Here is a 22,866-nt window from a genome sequence, read left to right on the forward strand (position 1 = left end):
ACAGACCTACAAAAGACTGTTTTGGCTGTTCGGGATCTTCTGGTTCCTTATAAATTTTGGAATTGTTTATTCTAGTTCTGTGAGGAATGTTGTGAGTATTTTGATGGGGGTTGCCTTTGGGTTGTGTGGCCATTTTGATAGTATTGATTCTTCCAATCCAAGAGCACAAGAAATCTTTCCATTTCTTTGTTTCATTTCAGTTTTTGGAGTATACGTAACCTCCTTGGTTAAGTTTATTTCTAGGTATTTTGATGTTTTTGATGTAACAGAAATGTTTATGCCAGTTATAAAATTCTGGTTTTCGAAGTGAAAAAAAAAAAGTGAATGAAGGGCCACAAATGGCAAAATATCCTTCCTTCTTATGGGTGAGTTGTATTCCATTACATATATATATGCTGCATCTCCATTATCTATTCAACTATTGATGTGCACTTACGATGCTTCCATGTCTTGTCAATTATAAATAATGTTGCTGTTAATAGCAGGGTTTATGTATCTTTTTTAATTAATTCTTATTTTGTGGTTGGCTTTATACCTTTGATAACTATGTTAAGTTTAAAAAGCTAAACCTCTAAACATTCTTAGAAACAATAAACAGTACATATATGCAAATTTTAAAATATATGTGCAGTTTAAAAAAAAAGAAATGAGCTATCAAGCCATGAAAGACATGGAAGAAACTTAAAAGACATATTACTAAATGAAAGAAGCCAATGTGAAAAGGCTACAAACTGTATGATTCCAACCAAATGACATTCTGGAAAAGGTACAACTACAGAGACAATAAAAAGATTGTGGTTTCCATGGATTTAGGGAGAGGGAGGAAGGGAGGAATGAATAAATGGAGCAGAAGGGATTTTTAGGGCAATGAAATTATTCTGTATGATACTACAGTGGTGGCTACATGTCATTATGCATTTGCCAAAACCCACAGAACGTACAACCTCAAGGGTGAACCCTCATGTAAAACTACGGACTTTGGTTGATAATAATGTGTCCATGTTGGTTCATTGACTGTACCAAATAAGCCACACTGATGAGGGTAGGGGAGTATACATATGTGAGTGGAGAGGGCTACGTGTGAACTCTGTATTTTCTGCTCAATTCTGCTGTGAACATGAAACTGCTCTAAAAAAATAAAGTCTATTAATTAAAATGAACAAATAAATAAATAAATGCCAGTGATTTAAAAAAATTTTTTACCATGCCAGAAAAAGAAACTTAGGTTTTTAAAACAAAGTAGCATCCAATCTAAGCACTGCCCCAAATCTCCTAAACAAAATATTTTATAACTGCATGATACTACTACCAAAGCCAGAATGATTTAGGTATTTTTAAGACAGTATCATCTTCTCAAGAACGCAAAGTTTACTCTAGGAAACTTCATTAAAAAAATACTTTGATTAAAATCTCCCCTTTACTCCAACCCAAACTGAATCCAAAAATAATGACTGGTATACAGCAGTACTTAAATGCTTAAGCTACTTAATCTACAGTAACTGGAACAGCTTAATTTAAAAAAAAAAAAAATCACAAGACAATCATAAACAGTGTCACAAATTCTTACTGTTAACAGAATAACCTTTGTGATGTGTTCAAAAGCAACAAAATCGTAGTAAGCAAAAATTTCAAACTCAGTAAATACTATCTAGAAAACAGTTCGAATACACTAGTCCACACCATGGTAAAGTAAACCTAAACGTAATTAAGGTGCAGCATAAAAACACATTGTTAGAGCAGGCAAAAATGCGTTACGCTACAGGAGTGAAAAATAACATGCTTAATTTAAAATTATCAGATATATTAGCAAAGCACACGACCTCCCCTAAGGAGAAATGAGGTATGAAATTGAAATGACAGCTTCTGACTGATCGAGAGCTGGCATATTCTTGAAACTTAAAAGTATATTCACATGTAGTCATAACATTATGATAAAGCTGAAGACTGCCAAAGAAAAGCATGGCCAGACATGACATGTGTTCTACCTTATTTTTTGTTACATTAAAATATATATATTATTCAAGACAAAATCAGTATTTATTTTATACTTCAAAGCCCATACTGTTGGTTGTGTTGGAGCAGTTCTAACAGGAATACTAGATAGAAATGAGGTGGCATCTTAAACAAGCCAGGTAAACCTACTTGACTCCTGTTACTCAGGCAAGCTGAACACTTACCATTTGATTCATCTTTCTAAACTGAACAGTGAAAAAAGAGAAGCACATAAGAGGGACTAATTCCAAAGCTTTTAAAAACAAAAATAAACATTGTAATTGTTTAACAATTTTTCCCAAAGACAATTTTCAAAATAAATGCAGAATAACTGATGCAACAATTGCTTCGATTTTTTTCTATTAACACAAACTAGTCAAGACCAGTAGAGAACTTTGGTTAATACTTCTTTAGTGTTGATTAGTTTATATTAACAAGCATTACAAAGCTAAGAACCAAATAAAACTGACACCAGAAAAATGTGTCTATTCATAATTTCTAATCTCAAAAAAACTGAAAATAGAACAAAGACTATATTTTCCTGTAAGTATTTAATTTCATTTTGTTACATACTATTTTAAATAGATCCCTTTTCAGAGAATAAAAAACATAGTAACTTTGTGGCCTATCTAATATATCAATTAAAAAAAAATCACCAATACTCTAGCCTATGGCTCAGCAAATTTTTTCTGTAAAAGGCCAAAGAGTAAGTATTTTAGGTTTGCTCTGTGGATCACAAATACTCTGTTTAATAGTCTTATTTTTCCCCTATCCATCACTCCTTTAAAACTGTAAACCCCGTTCTTGGCTCTGTGGTAGAGTCATACAAAACGGGTGGTGCTCCCAGGCCACAACTGCAAACCTCTGCTCTAGTCAAATTACTCTTATGACCATTCAAATAGAAAACATATACTTTAACTACTTGACAATAAATTATCTTAATACTGAAATATATGCCTCATCTAAGTTTTGTAAGAGCATAATCCTGTAAAAAAATAAAAGATCTGTTTTCGAAATGCTAATAAATCCACGAGTATTTTTAAATATTTATTTCTTCTCAAAGTTCATTGGGTATCTATAAAATTTTACCCACTATTAAAACGAATTTTAAACATTCAAATGTTTTTAAATTAAGAAGATGCAGTAGGTGAAGTAATAGCTCAAGGGGTAGAGCGCATGCTCAGCACCCAAGAGGTCCTGGGCTCAATCCTCAGCACCTCCTCCAAGAAGAAATCAAGGAATAAACCTAATTACCCCCCCATTAAAAAAAACAATACAAGAATTTGCAGTACTTCCATTACAAATTGTAGCAACATTTCCATATAGTTTTTGAATAGAAGAGTTAAAACTATCTGTCCTTCATTCATTATACCTACGTTAAATGCCATTGAACATATTAAAAATCATTGGTATAGGTTTGTAACTGTGAGATGATTTCAAAGAATGAAGAGTCTGCAACCAAGCTTATGATACAGCCAACTTAATCAAGTTTAACGGCAGAATATATTTCACTTAATCATTTCCTTCTAGTCCCTAAGTAATTTACGTATATGACATCACTACAAATAGCTACACATTCACTCCAAGAATGTAAAGTTTATGCCAGAAAAATATTAAGAAAGCTAATTCCACGAAGTTTACTATAAGCAAGCACTTTACTGTAAGCAATGTTCACGTATATAAAAGGTCTAGGAATATCCTAATCCTCACAGAACAAAATAAAGTTTCTCTAAGAAATATATCCCATGTGGTTTACATCTTGATAATATTTTAAGATTAAAAACACTAGTTACTATTCTTCACAATATGGGCCTGAAAATTTTTTTTGCTTCCACATTCTTTTGTAACATCATAAAATATCCTCACATTGATAAATCTAACAAATTTATGTTCAAATGCAAACAAACAAAAAGGTTAAGATCACAATTTAAAATATCACTATGCAAGTGCTATGTATCCAGGAGGAAAAGAGAATTGCAATAACGCCAGAAATTACCCCCAAAAATTTCACACTGCTTAAGAAACCTACTCAACTAATTTGGTAATGGAATTTAAAAATCTATTAACTTAAACCTTATTGTGACTTACAAATAATAAAAAAAAAATTTTCTAACTCAATTTAAATGCAACATAATTTTCACTCAAAGGACACTTGAGTGATGGAAGGTAAGATAAAATTTTTTGCTCCTATACAAGTTAGGGTTTATTTTGCTGTGTATTCATTTTAACTAAAAATTTAAAATTTTCTAGGGATAGAAGAATAGAGACAGAGAAAGAAAAAAGGCACCAATGACTTGAATTAATACATTTAGCCTCAGAAATTAAAGAATCATGGTTTTTGAACAACTAGAGAAAAAATACTGGTATATATTTTTCAGAATAAGTTGTTAAGCTGGCATTCACCTAAGGTGAACAATAAGACTGTTGGTTGTTATTACGTGTAAGCATATTTGACTGTCCTTTATGACTGGATTACCACATTCTGTTGATTCTTTTTTTGTGGTTGGCTTTATTCCTTTGATAATTATGTAAGTTTAAAAAGTTAAAGCTCTAATCTGTTCTTAGAAACAATGATCCATACATATACATAAACTAAAAAAAAGTGCAGTATATTGTATATCTTGTATTTACATGCAATATAATGTATATGTGCAAACTGGAGTAATTCTACCTAATTAAACTGAAAAAGGAAAAAAAAAACCTGGTTGTACTACTGTACCACTCATCTGGAAATGTGTACTTCTTTCATTCAATAAATTGTGTTCCTACTATATGTCAAGTATTCTGCTAAGTGAGGATACAATAAAATTAAAATAAAATTTAAAAACTAAAAAAAAAAAAAACTGTGGATTTTAACACATTCAAAGTATCTTTTTTTGCCCTATCATTTTGCCTCCCAGAAACAAAAACCTGAGTCAGATAGTCTTTGGAACTAACTTCAGTTTACAAGAAATTCAGGCATAAAGAAACTTGCCGAACACCATGCAAGGATAAAATCAACAAAATCCAGGATGTGAGATACTCTGTATAACAGGGGTCTGTTTCTTTCTTTCTTTTTTTTTCCAAAAGGAAAAAATGAAAAAGAAGAAGAAAACCTATGGACTAAAAAGAATGCATTTAGCAACCAATCTGAAGGAACCAGTTGTTTAAAAAAACACAAAACCCATTTGTATGACCAGAGCAAACTGGGGCTTTTACTAGTTAACATTAAAGTACTGACATTTTTAAGATATGACAGTAATTTTTTAAAAAGTCCTTATCTTTTAAGAGATATATACTGAATACTTATTAATAAAGTCATAAGAAGTCAGGGGTTTCATATAAAATGATTTGGGAAAGTGGGTATACTTGAAGATGAAGAAGATAAGCCAAGGGCTGTTAACTGCTATGGCCGGGCAATGAGCACACACTAGATTAACTGTGTATGTCTGAATCTCCGAAAATAAAGAATTTTTAGTACCGATCAATGTGAAAATCAGTCAAGTGAAAATGATGGATTATCAAAACTTCCAAGTTAGTAGCAATTAGAAAAAGATAAAGTAATATGGAGAAAAATTTAACATTCATTTCATAAAACATCAATATTATCTTCAGAAACTAATTTTCATTTACTACCTGTAAGAGGTTAAGGAAATCGTTAGTTTAACATAAACATGACAAACTCAGAAAGATTAGAAAATACACTACAATACAGAGCAGCATCTAAAGAAGTCTAATAGACACTGCCCACCTGACAACATAAACCACCCTAGCTGTAGCCAGTGTCTCACTTACATTTTCCATATAGTTTGGCTTAAAGCCCTCTTGCTGGCGCCTCAGCTCCTCCTGCTCCCTGTGCCGGATCATTTCCTCCTCGCGACGGCGGTGCTCTTCTTCGTGCCTGAGAGGGTTTTAAATAATAACTTCAGGGACGCTGACACATGAGCCATCACCAGGTAAAACAAAATCATTTCTGCAAGTTACACCATGCCAAATCTGTGATAATGACTAGCTTGCCAGTTTACCTTCCTTCTAGTTTGCTCAAAATCTTTCACAAATCAACTATTAAACTGTAGTATAGTTGGGGGAGAACTCAGCAGTAGAGCATGTGCTTAGCATGAGCGAGGTCCTGGGCTTAATCCCCAGTATCTCAATCAATCAATCAATCAATCAATCAATTCAAAATAAATTTTTAAAAAATTATTAGTATTAAATTAAGTCCTGAGACACTATTCTTTCCCTTTCCTTGATACATACTGCAAAATTACTCAGTTTTAATACTGGTTGTTCACATTTCTTAAATCAAGATTCTTACAATTAATAACGCATAGGGAAAGACTGTTAACAGATCACCGCGTGTATCTGCTAGAATATAGCCAAGCATAGACATTACCCATCAAATGATCGCCTCATTATTGAGATATTTTCACTGTTAGTACTCAGTTACCTAAATTTCAAATTGAATCTGACACAGCTCTGCACATTAAACAAAGTTAGTGAAAGACCACTCAATGAAACTACCATGCACACAGAATACTGACCACGTCAAGCAACCAATATCTCACTTATTATGAGACTAGTAACCTATTTAAAATTCCAGTAAGTGCTCTATTCTATTCCGCACACTTCACTTTGTTTTTAATAATCTGACCATTCCAACTAATGTCTGCCTCCTCCTGTGCTACACAGATTCCACAGTGGTACAGCCTGTGTCTTTCCTTCTCTGCTGTATCCCTAATACCTAGGGTGCTCTTTTTCTTTTTCCTTTTTCCTTATTTCCAACTAATTTTAAGCTTACAGAAAAACTGGGTTCCTATCTCCCTTATGCAGCATCCCTAACAGTAAATGTTAACAGCTTACATGACCACGGTACAACTATGAAACCCAGGAATGAACGCTGGTGCAGTACTATAGCTAAACCACGGCTCTTATTCAAATTCCACCAGCTTCCCCACTTTCATTCTCCCGTTCCAGGACCCTCCCCAGAGTCCCACACTGCATTTCTTTATCATTTCTCTTTAGTCTCCTCCAGTTTGCAACAGTTCAGTCTTTCTTGGTCTTTCACTAACTTGACACTTTTAAAGAGAACTGATTATTTTTGTACAGTGTCCTTAAACCTGGGTTTGCCTTAAGTTTTCTCATGACTAGCATAAGGTTATACAGTTTGGCAAGAAAACCATGGAAATGACAACGCACACTTCTGAGTGCCTTGTATGAGGGCTTCCCGACGCCCGTATCCATCTACGGGAGATGTGGATCTGAGCACTTGCAAGTGCTGGTGTCTGCTGGGCTTCTTCACTCTGAATTTACTATTTGCCCATTTTTACCTAGTAAGTCTGACCTGCAAATCTCAGATCTCGAGTTTCGTGCCACAACCTTAGCACCTGAGGGAACCCTGTCTAAGATGACGACAGGCAGGCCTCATGGCCACGCTCCTGAATACCGTGCTTCTACACGTGGAGGTCTGTGACAATCCCGTGTTGTCAGGTGACAGCATTTTTTTTAGCAATAAAGTGTTTCTACTTAAAGTACATACGTAATGCTATTGTACACTTAAAAGACTACAGTATAGCATAAATATAACTTTTCTATGGCTGGGAAACCAAGACATCTGTGTGACTCACTTTACCGTGTTATTTGCAGGTCTGGAAGAAAATCCCCTGCCTCTGTGGGGCTGCCTGTGTGACTGCACTTCGCCCCCAGGTGACTCTCTCAGATACCATCCTGTGTTATCTGGAATTCTAACAACTAGGGAAAAACTGTCCATTCTCCTCCATACTTATTTACTCACTCAATTATTTACTTCCATCAGCATGGATATTTACTTTATTCTACAGTTTAAAAAAATCTAACACTATCATTTTTTATTTTGTTCCTGAAACTGTTCCAACTCGGGCCACTTGAAGCTCCCTTTGGTCTGGCTTGTGTGTCTGTCAATATGCCCCAGACTTCTTTATTAAGTACTTTCCTTCTCTCTGGCACAAGATTTTTCAGGCTAATCTTGGACTTTCCAATCCTAGCATTTACCACTTCTCCAAATAGCCCTGGTTCCTTTCGCTGGAGAATGATGTTCAGAAATGATTATGTGGGCATCAGATGTGCTCACTGTTCCTAAGGGATCACTGTGTCTGGGTGGGCAGGGCTAGGGAACATCTGGACATAAAGCACCCATGAGTTTAAACCTCAGTATTTCTGTCTTTGTCTGTCTAAACTAAATGCCACTGAGTTCATACCAATATCTCAACCCCCATTAAACACCACAGGATTCATTTTAATTTTAGCCTTTCTCCAACAATAAGAAAACTGGGTCACATCATGCATATTTACTAGTCTATTCACTTTAAAAAGTATATACATTATTTTCAATAAAGTCTTGATCAAAAAAGGAAAGTATATACACAAAGTAGTTTCTGAATTCCAACCCTAATCCCTGCCAGAAATATTTACTAGCTAGATTACAACATTTATACACAGTTCTTGACACTGGCCTACGTACCCAAATCAAGATACTGTTTTCCAAAGCTGTCTCAGTTCCTTATTTTCTTCCCCATCTCCTTCCAGTGTGACAATGCTGTCCAGCTATCATACAGTTAGCTTCATTTGCTATGTTTTTATACCCTATTTTGTGTTCTCCTGCATTGTTTAGTTTTAACGATTTATTTTTTCAGTACGAGAAGTATGGGACACTAACTTTAAAAGCCAAGCTGTTAAGGATAAATGGAAGATAAACCTGGATTCAAGTGTGTTTATGCCAGAGGAGGGGAAGTTTCCTTTGTTTGTAAGAGCAGAAGAAACTCCACATTTACATAAAAAGGAGAGCAGCAGCAAGAACGAAAATGACAAAGGTCCCTGTGTCAGGGGGTCACGGGGAGTCGTGGACAGTAGTGGTTCTCAGACCTCAGGATGCGTCAGAATCACCTGGAGGATTTACTAAAGCACAGGTGAATCAGTTTCTGATTTGGCAGTTCTGGGTGAAGGTTTGAGATTTTCTAGTAATTTCCTAGGTTAGGATGCTAATGCTGCCTGTCTAAGTACCATAAACTAAGAATAAGTAACAGTAAAATCAGAGTAGTTCCAAAACAGAAATACATATACACTGATACATACTCAGGTACAAAACTTGAAAAAATACACTAAAATATACTGACTACTACATTCTCCACACTGTGACGGCACTGCACACGCATTTTCTCACTTTCTTTTCTTATTTCCCATGATCATCTTACTTCCTATCACAAGCACTATTTGTATAAGCAAAATTTTAAGTCTGCTTTCATCACAGCTTTGTTTACAACAATTCCTAATTATCATTTCTGAAACTTATAAGAGTAATATTTCCCTCAAAATTTAGAATCAAATGTTGCAGGTACAAGGAAAGCTGTTAATTTTTGTTTCTACAGCTTGGATCAACAATTCTCTTTAACTTCTTTATTTAACCTAAACGATTTTAAGTTGCCCTACACAGTTGTCTGCTATGTACTGAGCTCTTAAATGCCCTTACCCTTTCTACCACAGATTCCAATACCATGTATTTTTTGTAAACAAATTATCAGAAGCACAAAAATGCATAAAGACATTCAGAGTAATATTATACACATAAAAAAATTAAAACTAAGGTCAATGCAAGTATATCCATCTCTGGAAAAATGGTCCTGTAAGTCACAGTGCATTCTTACAAAAAATTATATGCAATAATGCCTAAGCCACTCATGTAAGCTTACAGTGTATGCAATGTGTCCATAACCAGCTCCAAAAATTACAGAATAACAAAGAATCACGCTAGCTTGTGGAATAATACCCTGAGTATAGTTAAAAATGGACAACTTTTTTGTGTATTTTCCAACCTGTACACCTTACCTATAACACATTAATGACACAATGAAAACTACATGCATTCACATATATGCAATAATGATGTTCTTTTACCTCAGTTGTATTTGCTTCCGTTTCTGCAGCTCTTGGTTTCTAAGTTCTTCCAAGCGTCTGAGTTCTTCTTGACGCCTCATTAAATCTATAAAATATTGATTACAAATTACTGTTTTTAGTTTCCCCTCCTGTATTTTTATATCCACAAGCATACAGAGTCTCTATGACTGGCAGTATATTTAGTAACTTACTGATACTCACACAGCTAGCTTCTCTTTTGTGTCTACTGTATCATTTTACAGTGAAAGATTAGAAGCTGCATAATAAATCACAGTATCTTTTCTGGGCCTGTTTCTTCATGTGTATGAAGAAAATAATAAAATTCATCCTTATGTTAAGAAATTTAAATGGGTAGTAACTGTTTCAACATAAGGCCAGGAATATACTAAAAACAGAGTAAATGGTGGCTATATTTTCACTTACATAGTTTAAAACAAACTAGATTTTTTTCAGCAGCAAGAGCAAAGCCCAAAAAGATGCCTTGGGAGATATTAGCACAGGGCACATAAGAACTAGATCAAACAGTAGGAATAATGAGACAGGACATGACAACCCTAAAAACAGCCTTCCCAGCACAATCAGCCCAGACTCCTCCTGCATAAGTCAAGGTCTCACAAAGGAGGGCAATGAGGAGAGTGCTCCCCCAAGGGAAAACGGCCGAACACTGGTCTGAACGAGAGTATTTTAACAAGAGGAGCGCCCCCACTGTCCAATCCTCGTGGCATCATCGCGAGGGTTCCAGAGCAGTATCAGATAAGGAAAGGTACATCTGTTCTGCACATCTGAGCAGCAGTGGATAAACTTCCCAAGTGCTAACTAAAAATCTCCATACTATCTCACCAAATTACATGTGCATACATAATTAAAACACATAAATATAAATATATACACAAATACCCTAGATAACACAATTATCGGTTGCTTTCATTTTTTTCTATAATCATGTTATCTGAAATTTCTAAAATGAACATAAACTATTTCAACTGAATGTTTCTTAATAACCATAACAACACAGGACTCATAATGTAAACAAGGTAAATAGTCTCTTCCCCATTTTATAGACTGAAAATAGACTGAATTATGTATTAATTAGGTCACAGAAAAAAGATTCAGGCAGATTATAAATATGTTCTCGCCATCCAGCCTCATAGTTCAACTGGGATACAGGACAAACCTTTTCTTATCCCAAAGCTCTTTCCAAAATGCCATCATCCCAAACCTGGATGATCCGGCTCAAGTGAGCAACTTAAAAACAAAACTTACAAACCAGATTTTGGGGCTCTGGTCAGGGAAGTTTGCTTTGGTACATGTGACAGGGGATTCTGAGAACATGCCAGTTGAGAAAACATTTCATTATGTTAAAAATCAAACATGACTGGGGGCGGGGTAGAGCTCAGTGGCAGAGTGTGTGCCTATCATGCACGAGGTCCTCAGTTCCATCCCCAGGACCTCTATTAAAAATAAATAAATAAACCTAATTACTTCCCCAACAAAAAATATTTTTAAAAAAATCAAACGTCTAGAATGATTTTCAAACACTAATATCAGTTGTCAACTGCTCATTAGAACTATACAAGTACCTTTTAACCACAGACCAATTAAACCAGAATCTCTTGGGATGTGGACCAAGCACCAATACTATTTTTCTGGACGCTCCTTAGATGACTCCAAAGCGCAACCAACATTGAGAACTTGCAACTATCATATAATTCTATAGTTGGCCAAAACCGAGAGGAGACCAAAGATATACAACCTATTTATATTCCTAAGAGGGAATGCTTCAATAAGCTACTGCATGGGAAGTATCTTACTACCATTAATTACCCAAGAAAGTCAATACAGTATATCCTGTAATAATTTTATTATTGATTTTGTAGGTTAGCTACTCTTAAATCAGGGACATACATATATATATATATATATATAAAATATATATATAATATATATATAAAGAAATGTAAAAATTTGCATTACAATGTCTTCCATGAAAAAGAAAAAGAAAGGAACAAGAACATTTGCTTTCTGATAACTGAATCTTCTCCTTTTAAGCCCTGCCAGTCAAGAAAGCTGCTTTAACCTCTCTGATTCTTCCTCACCAGTAACAGTGGTGTAATAATGAGTTCAAAGAATCTGACAACCAAATTGTCAGATAAGCACATCATGTGATACTCAGTAAAAGCACTATCAACTTAAAACAAAAATACCATTTTACATCTACCAAATTATTTGAGTTACTAATACTCAAAGTTCCTGAAATTTCACTAAAGCTTACATATTTGTACACTGTCATGATAACATCCTTCTGGAGGAAAAAAATCAACCAAAAAAAATTAGTTATATACTATAGCTGTTTTTATCCTTTGAACCAGTAAAACATACTCATAGCAATTTCCCTTTAAAAAGATCCAAAGGCCTCCACAATTAGAACAGCAGCTACAGCACGACTTAGTGCTAGATGAAGTAACATTTAACAATGCATCCTAACAAACAACAATAGAAGAACATAAAACTACACCTATAACTTCAACATATCATGAATATGGGTACACAGCAAAAGGGAACAGAGGGGAATAATTTTGAAGTCTGATTTGCTGGACAGCAGGAAAGTGTTCTCTCAATGTAATGTTCTTCAAGTCATGAAGAAAATGTATCTCTCTGATCTAAGACAGCTCCTTCCCAGAAATACAAGAATTGAATCTACAGATTGGAACAGCATATCTAGTCCCAAGAAAAGCTGAAATATTATGGTGTACAAGACAATACATGGCAAATATTAATGAAGGACAGATGCAAAGATGCAATAAATAAAGCAAATATAGAAAAACTTTAATAATAAAACCTAAGTAGTAAATCCCTTAAAATTCTTTCAATGTTTTTCATGCCTAAAATTTCTCATAATAAAATGTAAGGGAGGAAAATATATTCAGGACAAGTTACTGGATTTTGAAAACAAAGAATTTATATGGAAGCCTGGCAAAAGGATCAAATCACTTACAAGGAAGTGAAAAATCCAGGCTTATCTCATACTTTTCCCACAGAAACATGCCATCAAGTACTCAAGGAAGGAAGGGCGAGAAAGACCCACGTACTTTAAAGCACAAGGATCATGGATGTTTCGGAAGATGCAAGAACTTGAGGAGTGCTGCTTCTATGAACCTTCTTATAGAAATCATGAGAATAAACACCAATTAAGTGATGAACAGAAAAGTAATGACTTAACCTATTTAAAATAGGGCTGAGATTTAAACACTTACGAGAATTATGGTCAAGGAACATTAAGTCAAAATCAAAACAAGATCTTGAGGAGACTGCACTTTCACGTGCACTGAAGCATTACTCATTACAGCCTAGGTGTGGAAACAACCTAATGTCTGCCAACAGAGGAGAGGATCAGCTGTTGTGTACCTACAGAGAATGGACTAACACAGACACAGACAGACAGACAGACACACACACACACAAAAGGATTCAGCCATAAGAAAAGGAAATCCTGCCATTTGCAACAACATGAATGGAACTTAAAGGCATTATGTTCAGTGAAACAAGCCACAAAGAGAAAGACAAATACTGCATGTAAGTATAACTTACATGCAGAACCTAAAAAAAGTCAAACTTATATAAACAAGAGAGTATAAATGTGGTTACCAAGGGCTGGGAGGTGGGGGAAGTAGGGAGAGGTTGGTAAAGGGGTTCAGACTTTCAGCTCTAAGATGCATAAGGCATGAGGTCTAATATCTAGAATAACATAATACAAAAGTATATATTATTAGTATATAATAAAATAATAATATTTAATATACCTGTTACACAGGTGTAACACAGTAGCTATACTTGATAACATGGTATTGTATAATTTAAAGCTGCTAAGAGAGTAGAACTTAAATATTCTCAGACACACAAAAAACAGCTTTTATACCCAAAGAAAACACAAAGAAACATTAAGTCCATATCATAAATCCAGACAAATAAGAAGAAAAATAAGTTGAACGGAAAGGGGAAATGTAGGGGCCAAATATGCCTATTTCATCCTTTTTTCTTTGGTAATCAAGAATCAAAAGGTACCATTTAAAGGAAATACTACTTATATTATCAGTACAAAGGCTTACTTAAAAAAAAAATCCAGTGACAGAAGAGGAGAAAGTAATAGCAAAACGCACAGCAGTTAGCACTCTCCATTTTAGAACAGCTCTACAGAGTTACAGAGCCACAGTAAGAAAGGTAATAAAAAGTAACTATGACAAAAATTCAGTCTCCTATAAATTCATGCCTCCTGTACTGATGATCAAAAGTAGGAGAAGCAAAAAAATTACCTGTAATAAGTGTAATGGGATGTGGGTCTAGAAGGGACTACATAAACATCAGTAAAATATAAAACAAGCAATTATTAAATGGAGGTAAGAATCAACATTCACAAGTTTGCTAAGATACATACATATTCACTGCAGCACTGCCTTCTACTGACAAAGTGGAAAGAGAACTGGACATCAATTAACAGAGGATGAGCTACATAAACTAATTCTGGCCATTTAACAGTGTCACACAGCCATTTAAACAATAAGGCAGAGCTGCGTGAACACACATGCAGAAAGTAAAGTGTCAAAAAGATAAAAAGGCTTTCTTTGATTACAAAGAAGTTCACAAACATACATCTACTGGCACTTGCATGATTTTTTCATTAAAGGATACAGAACAAACTGTTAAAATACAGAAGAAACTGAATCCTACCAGAACGCGTAAGATCGGGCCAGGGAAGGGGCCCCTCTTCTGAGCTGTGGGCTTTCTACCTCCACGGCAGGCCAATGGAGGCCTGCACTTCTGCAGACACAGGACCAAGGTTACCTAGAGCTGTTCCCCTCCCTGAACATACCCTTAGAAATGCCGGACATAGTACAAAATTGTAGAACAAAGACAAAATTACAAAATGTTTTTAAATTTTTAAACAAACACTGAAATGAATTTATCACCTACAGACTTTTGCTGGAATAAATACAAGATGTACTTCAGCAGAAGTAAACCCAGAAGAAGCAAGGAGTAAGATACACTAAGCAACATGCTTTCCTAATAATATAAACCAAAAACTGTTAACAGGGATTATAAGCACACAAAAAGCAATAAAACGAAAGCTCATAGGAAGCAACTTCACGAAATTACTCTGCTTCAAAGTCAAAATACCCTCGGGGTGAGGCAAGTCTGAGAGTGCACAAGAGTTCTATGAAGTCGTCATCACCGCATTCTCAGTACCTCAGACGGTGTCATCCACAGCCAACGTGAAATGCAGGCTGAAGTAAAGACCATTACATTACTATCTGTAAGCAGCAGTAACAAATATCTTCCAGTACAAATGCCTTCACATCCAGGCAATGGTAATTCCTAACTATGGCATGACTGTGATACAGATACCGGGAAAATGAAGTGGCAGAGCACCTGGCAGGCTATGCACAGAGAACAACTCACAGTGGACAGAAGGGCTACAGCAGCCACGGAGCCAAGGAAACTACAGTTTTTAAAATTTCCCAGTTGGTTCTGGTGGGTAGGCAAATCAGAAACCACAAAACCACCAGACTGGAGAAACCTGAAGCTCTCACTTCCAGCCCCGAGCAACCAATGATTTTGCAACTTTATATTAGGTAACAATTTTCAAGTTTTCTGCAAGAGACCTGCTTTTATCTTTAAACATACTAGTACATGGTACGAATCAGTTCCATTGTTAGAAAAAGTGATTTACAAAACAGCTAGGTTAAGGGTCCAAATGAAACCAGAAATGTCTGTTTTTGATCGTCTGTTGAGCTGGATTTTGTTTTAACTTATTTGACATCAGAACAGTTATTCATTGACTTGATCATAACTGCTCAATAAACATTTATTGAACAGAGGGAAAAAAACTAACCTAGACTTTATCCTAAAGGAAATGAAAATCTACTAAAAAGATTTAGAGATGAATGATGATCAAATTTTCACCTTTTAAACAAATGCAGGCTCTACCATAAAGAATAGTTTGGAGAAGGCCAAGATTAGATGGCACAAAGTCCAATAAGAAGGACGGTGCAGAAACCCAGGCAGCTGTCTATGCTGCCCTGATCTCTGGGGGCAGCCAAGAGAAGGCAGATGAAGTTTACTGAAATTCTCAATTAAAAAAATGAAAGCAAAAAATTTGACAGCAAAATAAAAAGCAATCATCATTCTAAGTGCAGTAAGCCAGAAAGAGAAAAAAAAGTACTAAATGATTATCACTGATATGTGAAATCTTAAAAAAAGACACAAGTGAACTTATTTACAAAACAGAAACAGATTCACAGGCATAGAAAACAAACTTACCGTTACCAGAGGGAAAGGGGGTGGGAAGGGATAAAGTGGGAGTCTGAGATTGCAGATACTAACTACTGTATATAAAATAGATAAACAAGTTCCTAATTTAGAGCACAGGGAACTATATTCAATATCTTGAGCAACCTATAATGAAAAAGAATATGAAAAGGAATACATGTACGTGTATGAATACTGAAACATGATGCTGTACACTAGAAACTGACACACTGTCAACAGACTATACTTCAATTTTTTAAAAATGGGGGGAAAAAGCAAAGAAAGCAAGCAAGCAATCAGAAGCTTTACATTAAAAAATACAAAATTACTATAGATAGTGAAAAAGACGAGTGACAGGAAAAACTACCTGGAGAATCAAGAACAGAGCAGAAGGAAGGAGGGAGACGAACAATAAAGGTCGGCATGAAAGGAAGTGTAGAGCAAAAGGAGACACTCTGAAAGCTTCTGAGACAGAGTGAAGCAGCTTGTCATGTTAGCTATGTGACCAGTCACCGTAAGTTATCACCCACTGTGACTGCTCCTAGAGATAAACCCAGCCAGCTCCGTCTCAAGTGTTTACAACATTCCTGCCAACTACGAAGAATTCAGACTTCCTGAATCCCCATATTCACCCATCCCCATGAAATCTCCTTCATCTCTGCCAAAGAATACCCATCTGCGATCTTTTGACAAGTGTTAAGAATCTTAAATAGCTAGCATTTGCCCTAATTCTTCTTTCCACCAGACAAAATCTTGACTTGTGACTTTATGCCCCATCTACACACCAAGGATTACCCACCATGCTTCTCTTCTCACCAGCAGAATCACAATCCACCGCCGGCAAAAGTTAACAACTTTAATTACCTCCAACACGATTACTTATGGAGGGAATTTATTTTCAGTAACGTTTTTTTCCTTAAGGAAGTTCTCTTGGAAAAGTGAGATTTTTTTTCCTCTCTAATGTTTCAAGGTCCAACTGTCTCCAAACTCCTATCTGGCAGCTCAAGCAGCAGCAGACAGCAGTGGGAACTGCAGCCCACAGGAGGTGCCCCTCACCTTGCCTCATCAGCATCAGCTGGTGCTCGTGCCTGGCTGCTTCCATCTCTGCCTCCAGTTTCTCCTTGGCTTCTCGGATGTTTCTATCAACCTGCTCACGCTGCTGCTTCTCCATCTCGTCAAGAGCCTTCCATCGAGATGCGTACTCAAACTCAAAGGTCCCAGGCTGAGCAAAACGTGGCGGCTGCTCTCTTTCCCTAAGGTTACATTTAAAGACATACAGAAATGTACACACACGTAAGAATAACACGCACTGCCATTTATGGAGCACTGTCAGGCATCACCTCCTGGCAACATCATGACGCAGGTTTTAGCAAGCCTGAATTTGAGTAATTGCACAAAGATGTCAAACTGGTAAGTAATGAGACCCAGGACTCAAAGCCGGGCAATCTGAGCTTGCTACAGCCTACTCTCCCCTAACTCTCACCTCCAATATTATGGTCTATCTGGTTTTCACACAGAAATTTTACAAAAGGCAGTCTGCAACATATAAGTCAAATGTGCCTTAAGTTAACTGTCTGAAGTCAGATTTTTTTAAGTAGTAACTTTTAGAGATAGTAATAAAAGTAGACACAGATTATTGAGTGTTATGTGCCTGGTTAGGTAGGTACGCCAAAAAATATAAGCCTAACTTACTACAATTTGTTTAAAACTTATTTCCCTTGCTAGACTATAAACTCAATAAGGAGGACACAAAACTTCTGTTAATTGCTGTACCTCAAGTACCTAGCATGTATCTAGCACATTATACACATTTAACTTCTTTAATGAATGATAATTTCTTTAAACTTTTTAAAATAAAGACCTTAGAAAGTACCTGAATTTCAAAGACATTCTTCAATTATTCTTGCCTATCACAGATTCTATTAAAAAGTATTAATAAGAACACAATTCCTACCCACCAATAAAAGTACAGATGCCTTGCAATCATAAATTTTAACTTTTATTTTGAGGTGAGGAGGGGAAGGCGGTGGATGGGAGAAAGTTGGGAAATAAAGGGGGAGGTGGTCACAGATGGAAAATGTAGTGACAAGAAACAATGTCAAAGATCTTCAAGGGTATGTAAGGAAAAGCTAAGTTAGCCATGATCTAGGTATTCTAGACCTAAAAAACAGACATGGATGTTTTTCTTTTTAAAGCACTGACTGCAAAAGGGAAAGAGACACGAGGATCTGCCACCCACTAATTTTTTTGGAAGAATTGTTTATTGGTCAGTAGTTTCTAAGTCAGACATTGACTATAATCATCTTAAAAAAAAACTCTTCATTTGCTCCAAGGGACACACTACTGGAACAATATGGATTTGGGGTCCATACTCAATTAAATTTCAATTAAATTTGAGTCAGGGCTCTTATGTTTTGTGAACATTCCTTTTGAGCATAATTCTTTAGCAGTACAATGGGAGTATCATGAGATCTCATGATGTTTGCTGGGACAATTAAACCATTATACAAACAAGTACTGACTACAAATACCACTTCTTATTAACACCCTTATAATTCCACTTCTATAATTCCTGAACTCAAGAATATGTTCTATTTCAAATTTGTAATAAACTATTACCAGGAAAAAAGTTAACTGAACAGGAAATAACAGCAAGTCTTTGAAAAACAGCGTAAGAGAAATTTAAGTGGTTATGAATTACACTGATCCTTCCCTAAAATACCTTCTTCCCTTGCTACTAGGACACACTCTGCTGGCTGTCCCTCCTATGACAATGACCATTCCCACTCGGTCTTCACTGATGCCTGCTGATCTCTCAACGTTGGTAAACTGAGTCTCCAGAGTCAGTCCTCTGGCATGCTTTCTACCACATGTGGTAACTCTAGCCAAGACAGCTCACCTAAGCTCCAGAAACAAATCCAACTACCCACCTGATGTCTCCACTTGAATGGTCAAATTTAACACGCCCAGGGCAGGGCTCCTGATCTTCCTCCCCTAGATCTGCTCCCCGGCAGGGTTCTTACACCAGTCACTAGCAATTTCCATACTTTCAGTTAATGAAGTCGAAAACCTCGACATCATCCTTGCAACTCCCTTCTCCCACAACCCCATACCCTTAAGCAAAATCCAGTCTGTTTCCAAACTACATCCAGAATCTGACCACAGCTCGCCATCACCACTGTGACTGCTCCATGTCATCAGGACCCTAAACTCACCTCCCCACTTCCACCCTTGGCTCTTCACAATCTATTCTTAAAGCAGCAGCCAGAAAGCTGCTGTTAAATTTAAGTTAATACTCTGCTTCTTCCTTTCTCATAAGCCACAAAAGCCAAAACAGTCTACAAGGCCCAACAACCTGCACTCCTCCCAGCACATTCTAGCTCTCTGCTCACCCCTCCTGCTCCCAGACAGAGACCTCCCTCAGGCCTGCAGAGCTGCTACTCCTAGGCTGAGACCCTACCCTCTACTCCATCCCACCTCCGACAGCCTCCCCTCCATTCAAGCTGCTACCAGATGCATACTCACAGATGCTTCCTTAACCACAGCGCACAAGAGCCACACTCCTCTGCTCCCAGGCACCCACTTTCCCTGTCTTTTCCCCACACTCTCCCTATTTGTTTACCCACCGACCCCTTACCACCACCACAGAGCATGACTTTCTGGTCTGTTTTGTTCACTGATACACCTCCAGCACCAATTACATAATAAGCACTCATATTTGTCACTTAAATCAACAACAAGGAAAAATACCAAACTACACTAAAATCAAAGAATGCTAATTACAATATGCATAAAATGTCATTCTGAACAGAGTATCAAATCTTAAAATCGTAACATCCATTTTTTGGTCAGGATGAAGAAAAATACTTTTATACACACCCAATGAGTATAAATTGGGACAATATTCTTAGAGAATCATCTGCCAGTATTAACCAACTTTAAATACATACACCCTTTGATCTAAGTCCTTATACCTCATTCTCGTGGTTTTTTACAGTGCCTGGCAGAAAGCCACTCCAGTATTTGTTGAATTCATGATGCAAACACTACAGTGCTACTTATAATAAGCAAGTGATTGGTTAAACACACACAATGTATTCATACAGGTAACTTATGTAAAAATACTTGAATCACAGAGTGGAAAGAAATTGGTAAAATAATAATAATACAACATTTTGAAAACATGCTGTTTTTCTTTTATCTTTAAGAAGAATTCTTAACCTTTGCCAAGCTAACTAACTAGAGCCTCCCCCACTCTAACCCCATCCAAGTCTCCTGACTCATACTCCACCTGAAGCACGCTAACTAAAGATTTTCACATCTCAATTTCATTGTTTTTCTGGCATACATATTACTAACAGTACCCTACCTAACCCACCCATGCCCCAGTTATGAAAGTTGAGACTTTTCAAAGTAAAGTTAATGTTTCACCAATATACAGAAGAAAATCAGCATTCTGTGTAGATCCGCCCACTCTGTTAACCAGGCTAAAACCAAACAGAGCACCTTATAAACCAATAATAATTGCTCCCCCACGCGGCGTCACACCCTAGATAGCACACGTCTGACGCATCCTTACTTGTGATACTGCTGGGTTTTCTGCATCAGTTTCTCGGGCAGGCCATCCTCGTCATCAAACTGCTCCATCGGCTCCACGATGACCGGGCGCGGGGTCCTGGGCAGGTAAAAAGCATGAACGAGTGTTCATACAGTATCTACGACCAATGCCCTCCTAGAAATCTTTTACGATAATTCCAAGATATATACTTGGAAAATATCTTTCTGAGAAAAATGTTTCAGAAGTTATAAGATCAGTCGATAAGCAGTGGCCGCGCAGAGGTGAACATCCAACTCAAAGGTGCCTGTTTTAGAGCACGGAGTCCACTCAAGATGACAGAAACGTCAACCAACCACCGTGAACCTGTGTGATCACCGCCGTTCATGTTACAAAGCACAGTGGGAGCGAGCACCAAGCTCAGTTCTGTGTGTCGTGTCATCATTCCTGTCCCCCTGCCTCAAACTCCCACCTCACCCGCCTCCCAGCTCCCTCTGCGTCCAACCAGTCTTGTGAAGAAAAGTCCTTCTAAAACCTAAAATAAGAATTAAAAGGTATCAGCCAAGCAAAAGGAGAGGGAGCCAGAAGCAACACATTCAAGGAAGAACTGGGGTGGGGGAATGAGAGTGGATGATGAAAGACATGACCTGGAAACCCTCCTTCTTTACTGCTTCCCAAGGAAAGGAAAGCTCACCAAAGACACGACAGGGACATAGGGGACTGGATGACACACTGACACTGCAATTTTCCTTGCTATTAGTCCTCCACCACACAATCAATTTATACTGTCTTCTAAACAGAGATGTTCAGAGAGAAACAAATCACTGTTAATTTTTGAGGTATTAACAGAAGAGCCAGAGAGACGAAGGGGCTTTCTGGATTCCAAATGCTTCCCTTTACAAATAAATAAAGATTCAGAGATTAACAGAGACTTTAGGGCTTTTGGCTCAGAGGCCAAACTGCAACTTTCTTCCGTCATCCTAAACCCAGGTTCGTCCAACACCAGCCCCCTCCACCATGCCGCCTAAGTGCGACCCCACCGAGATCGAAGTCCTATCTATACCTGAGGTGCACCGGTGGGGAGGTCGGTGCCTCATCTGCTCTAGCCCCCAATGTGGGCCCCAGGGTCTGTCTCCAAAAGAGGTGGGTGATGACATCACCAAGGCAACTGGGAATTCCAAGGATCTGGATTGCAGTGAAACTGACACTAAGAACAACAGGCCCAGACTGCGGTGGCACCTTCTGCCTCTGCCCTGATCATCAAAGACCTCGAGGAACCACTAAGAGACAGAAAGAGCAGAAAAACATGAAGCATAGTGGGAACATCACTTTTGTTAAGAGTATCAACAGTGCCCGACAGATGCGGCCCCAATCTTTAGCTGAAGAACCCTCTGGAACCATCAAAGAGACCCTAGAGACTGCCCAGTCTGTGGGCTGCAACGCTGAGCACCACCCTCACGACATCCCAGAAGACATCCACAGCAGTGTGGTGGGATGGCCAGCAAGTTAAGAACTACCAAGAAAAGTGATTTAACAAAGGGCTATTTGACAACAACAACAGAGACTTTAAATCCTCAACTGTAGGGAAAGGAAAGGTATAAAATGATTATTTAAAAAATTATTCCTGGGCTAGCAAACAGATTTTAGAGAGAAAAAGAATTAGAAGCAGGTGTGGAGTATCTTGGGGTGATGAAGACAATAGATTATAGAAACCTCAGATAAAGTGAGTGGGAATCCAAAACAAAAAGGACTTACAGGCCTCATTCTCCAGAGTGAGATCTCAAATCTGGTATGTAAAAATGGAATGTAATGAAGAATGAGTAAATACAGCCTCAAAGAGTACATGCAACCACTTTAGATGGACACATGTGCAATAATTTTTTAACCAAACAAACGGGTGGACATTTACGGTTTCCCTGTGTTCTGTAAAGACACCTGGTGGCTAACTGTGAGAACAAAGTGGCACATACAACAGCAACAGCACAACTGAGGACTGAGGAGGTGGGCTCAAGACCGCAGGGGGGAAACTGAGCCCACTTCCTCCCACAGACACACCAAAACCACAACCACATAAAGAACAACTGCCTGAGGACGACCACAGGGCTAGCAGA

General features: G+C 37.3%; 1 protein-coding gene across 1 annotated transcript in view; it reads right to left on the reverse strand.

Annotated features, from left to right (window-relative positions):
* PSPC1 (paraspeckle component 1) overlaps positions 1–22,866 on the reverse strand; it is a 53,737-nt gene that overhangs the window by 20,262 nt on the left and 10,609 nt on the right. Inside the window, exons 3-6 of the mRNA XM_072975924.1 lie at positions 20,780–20,875; positions 17,257–17,453; positions 9,898–9,982; positions 5,767–5,872 (exon numbers count right to left, since the gene is read on the reverse strand). Coding sequence (XP_072832025.1) covers positions 5,767–5,872; positions 9,898–9,982; positions 17,257–17,453; positions 20,780–20,875 — 484 coding nt within the window. The remainder of the gene's footprint in view (positions 1–5,766; positions 5,873–9,897; positions 9,983–17,256; positions 17,454–20,779; positions 20,876–22,866) is intronic.

Source organism: Vicugna pacos, chromosome 14 (genome assembly GCF_048564905.1).
Source record: "Vicugna pacos chromosome 14, VicPac4, whole genome shotgun sequence".
NCBI classification, from domain to species: Eukaryota; Metazoa; Chordata; class Mammalia; order Artiodactyla; family Camelidae; genus Vicugna; species Vicugna pacos.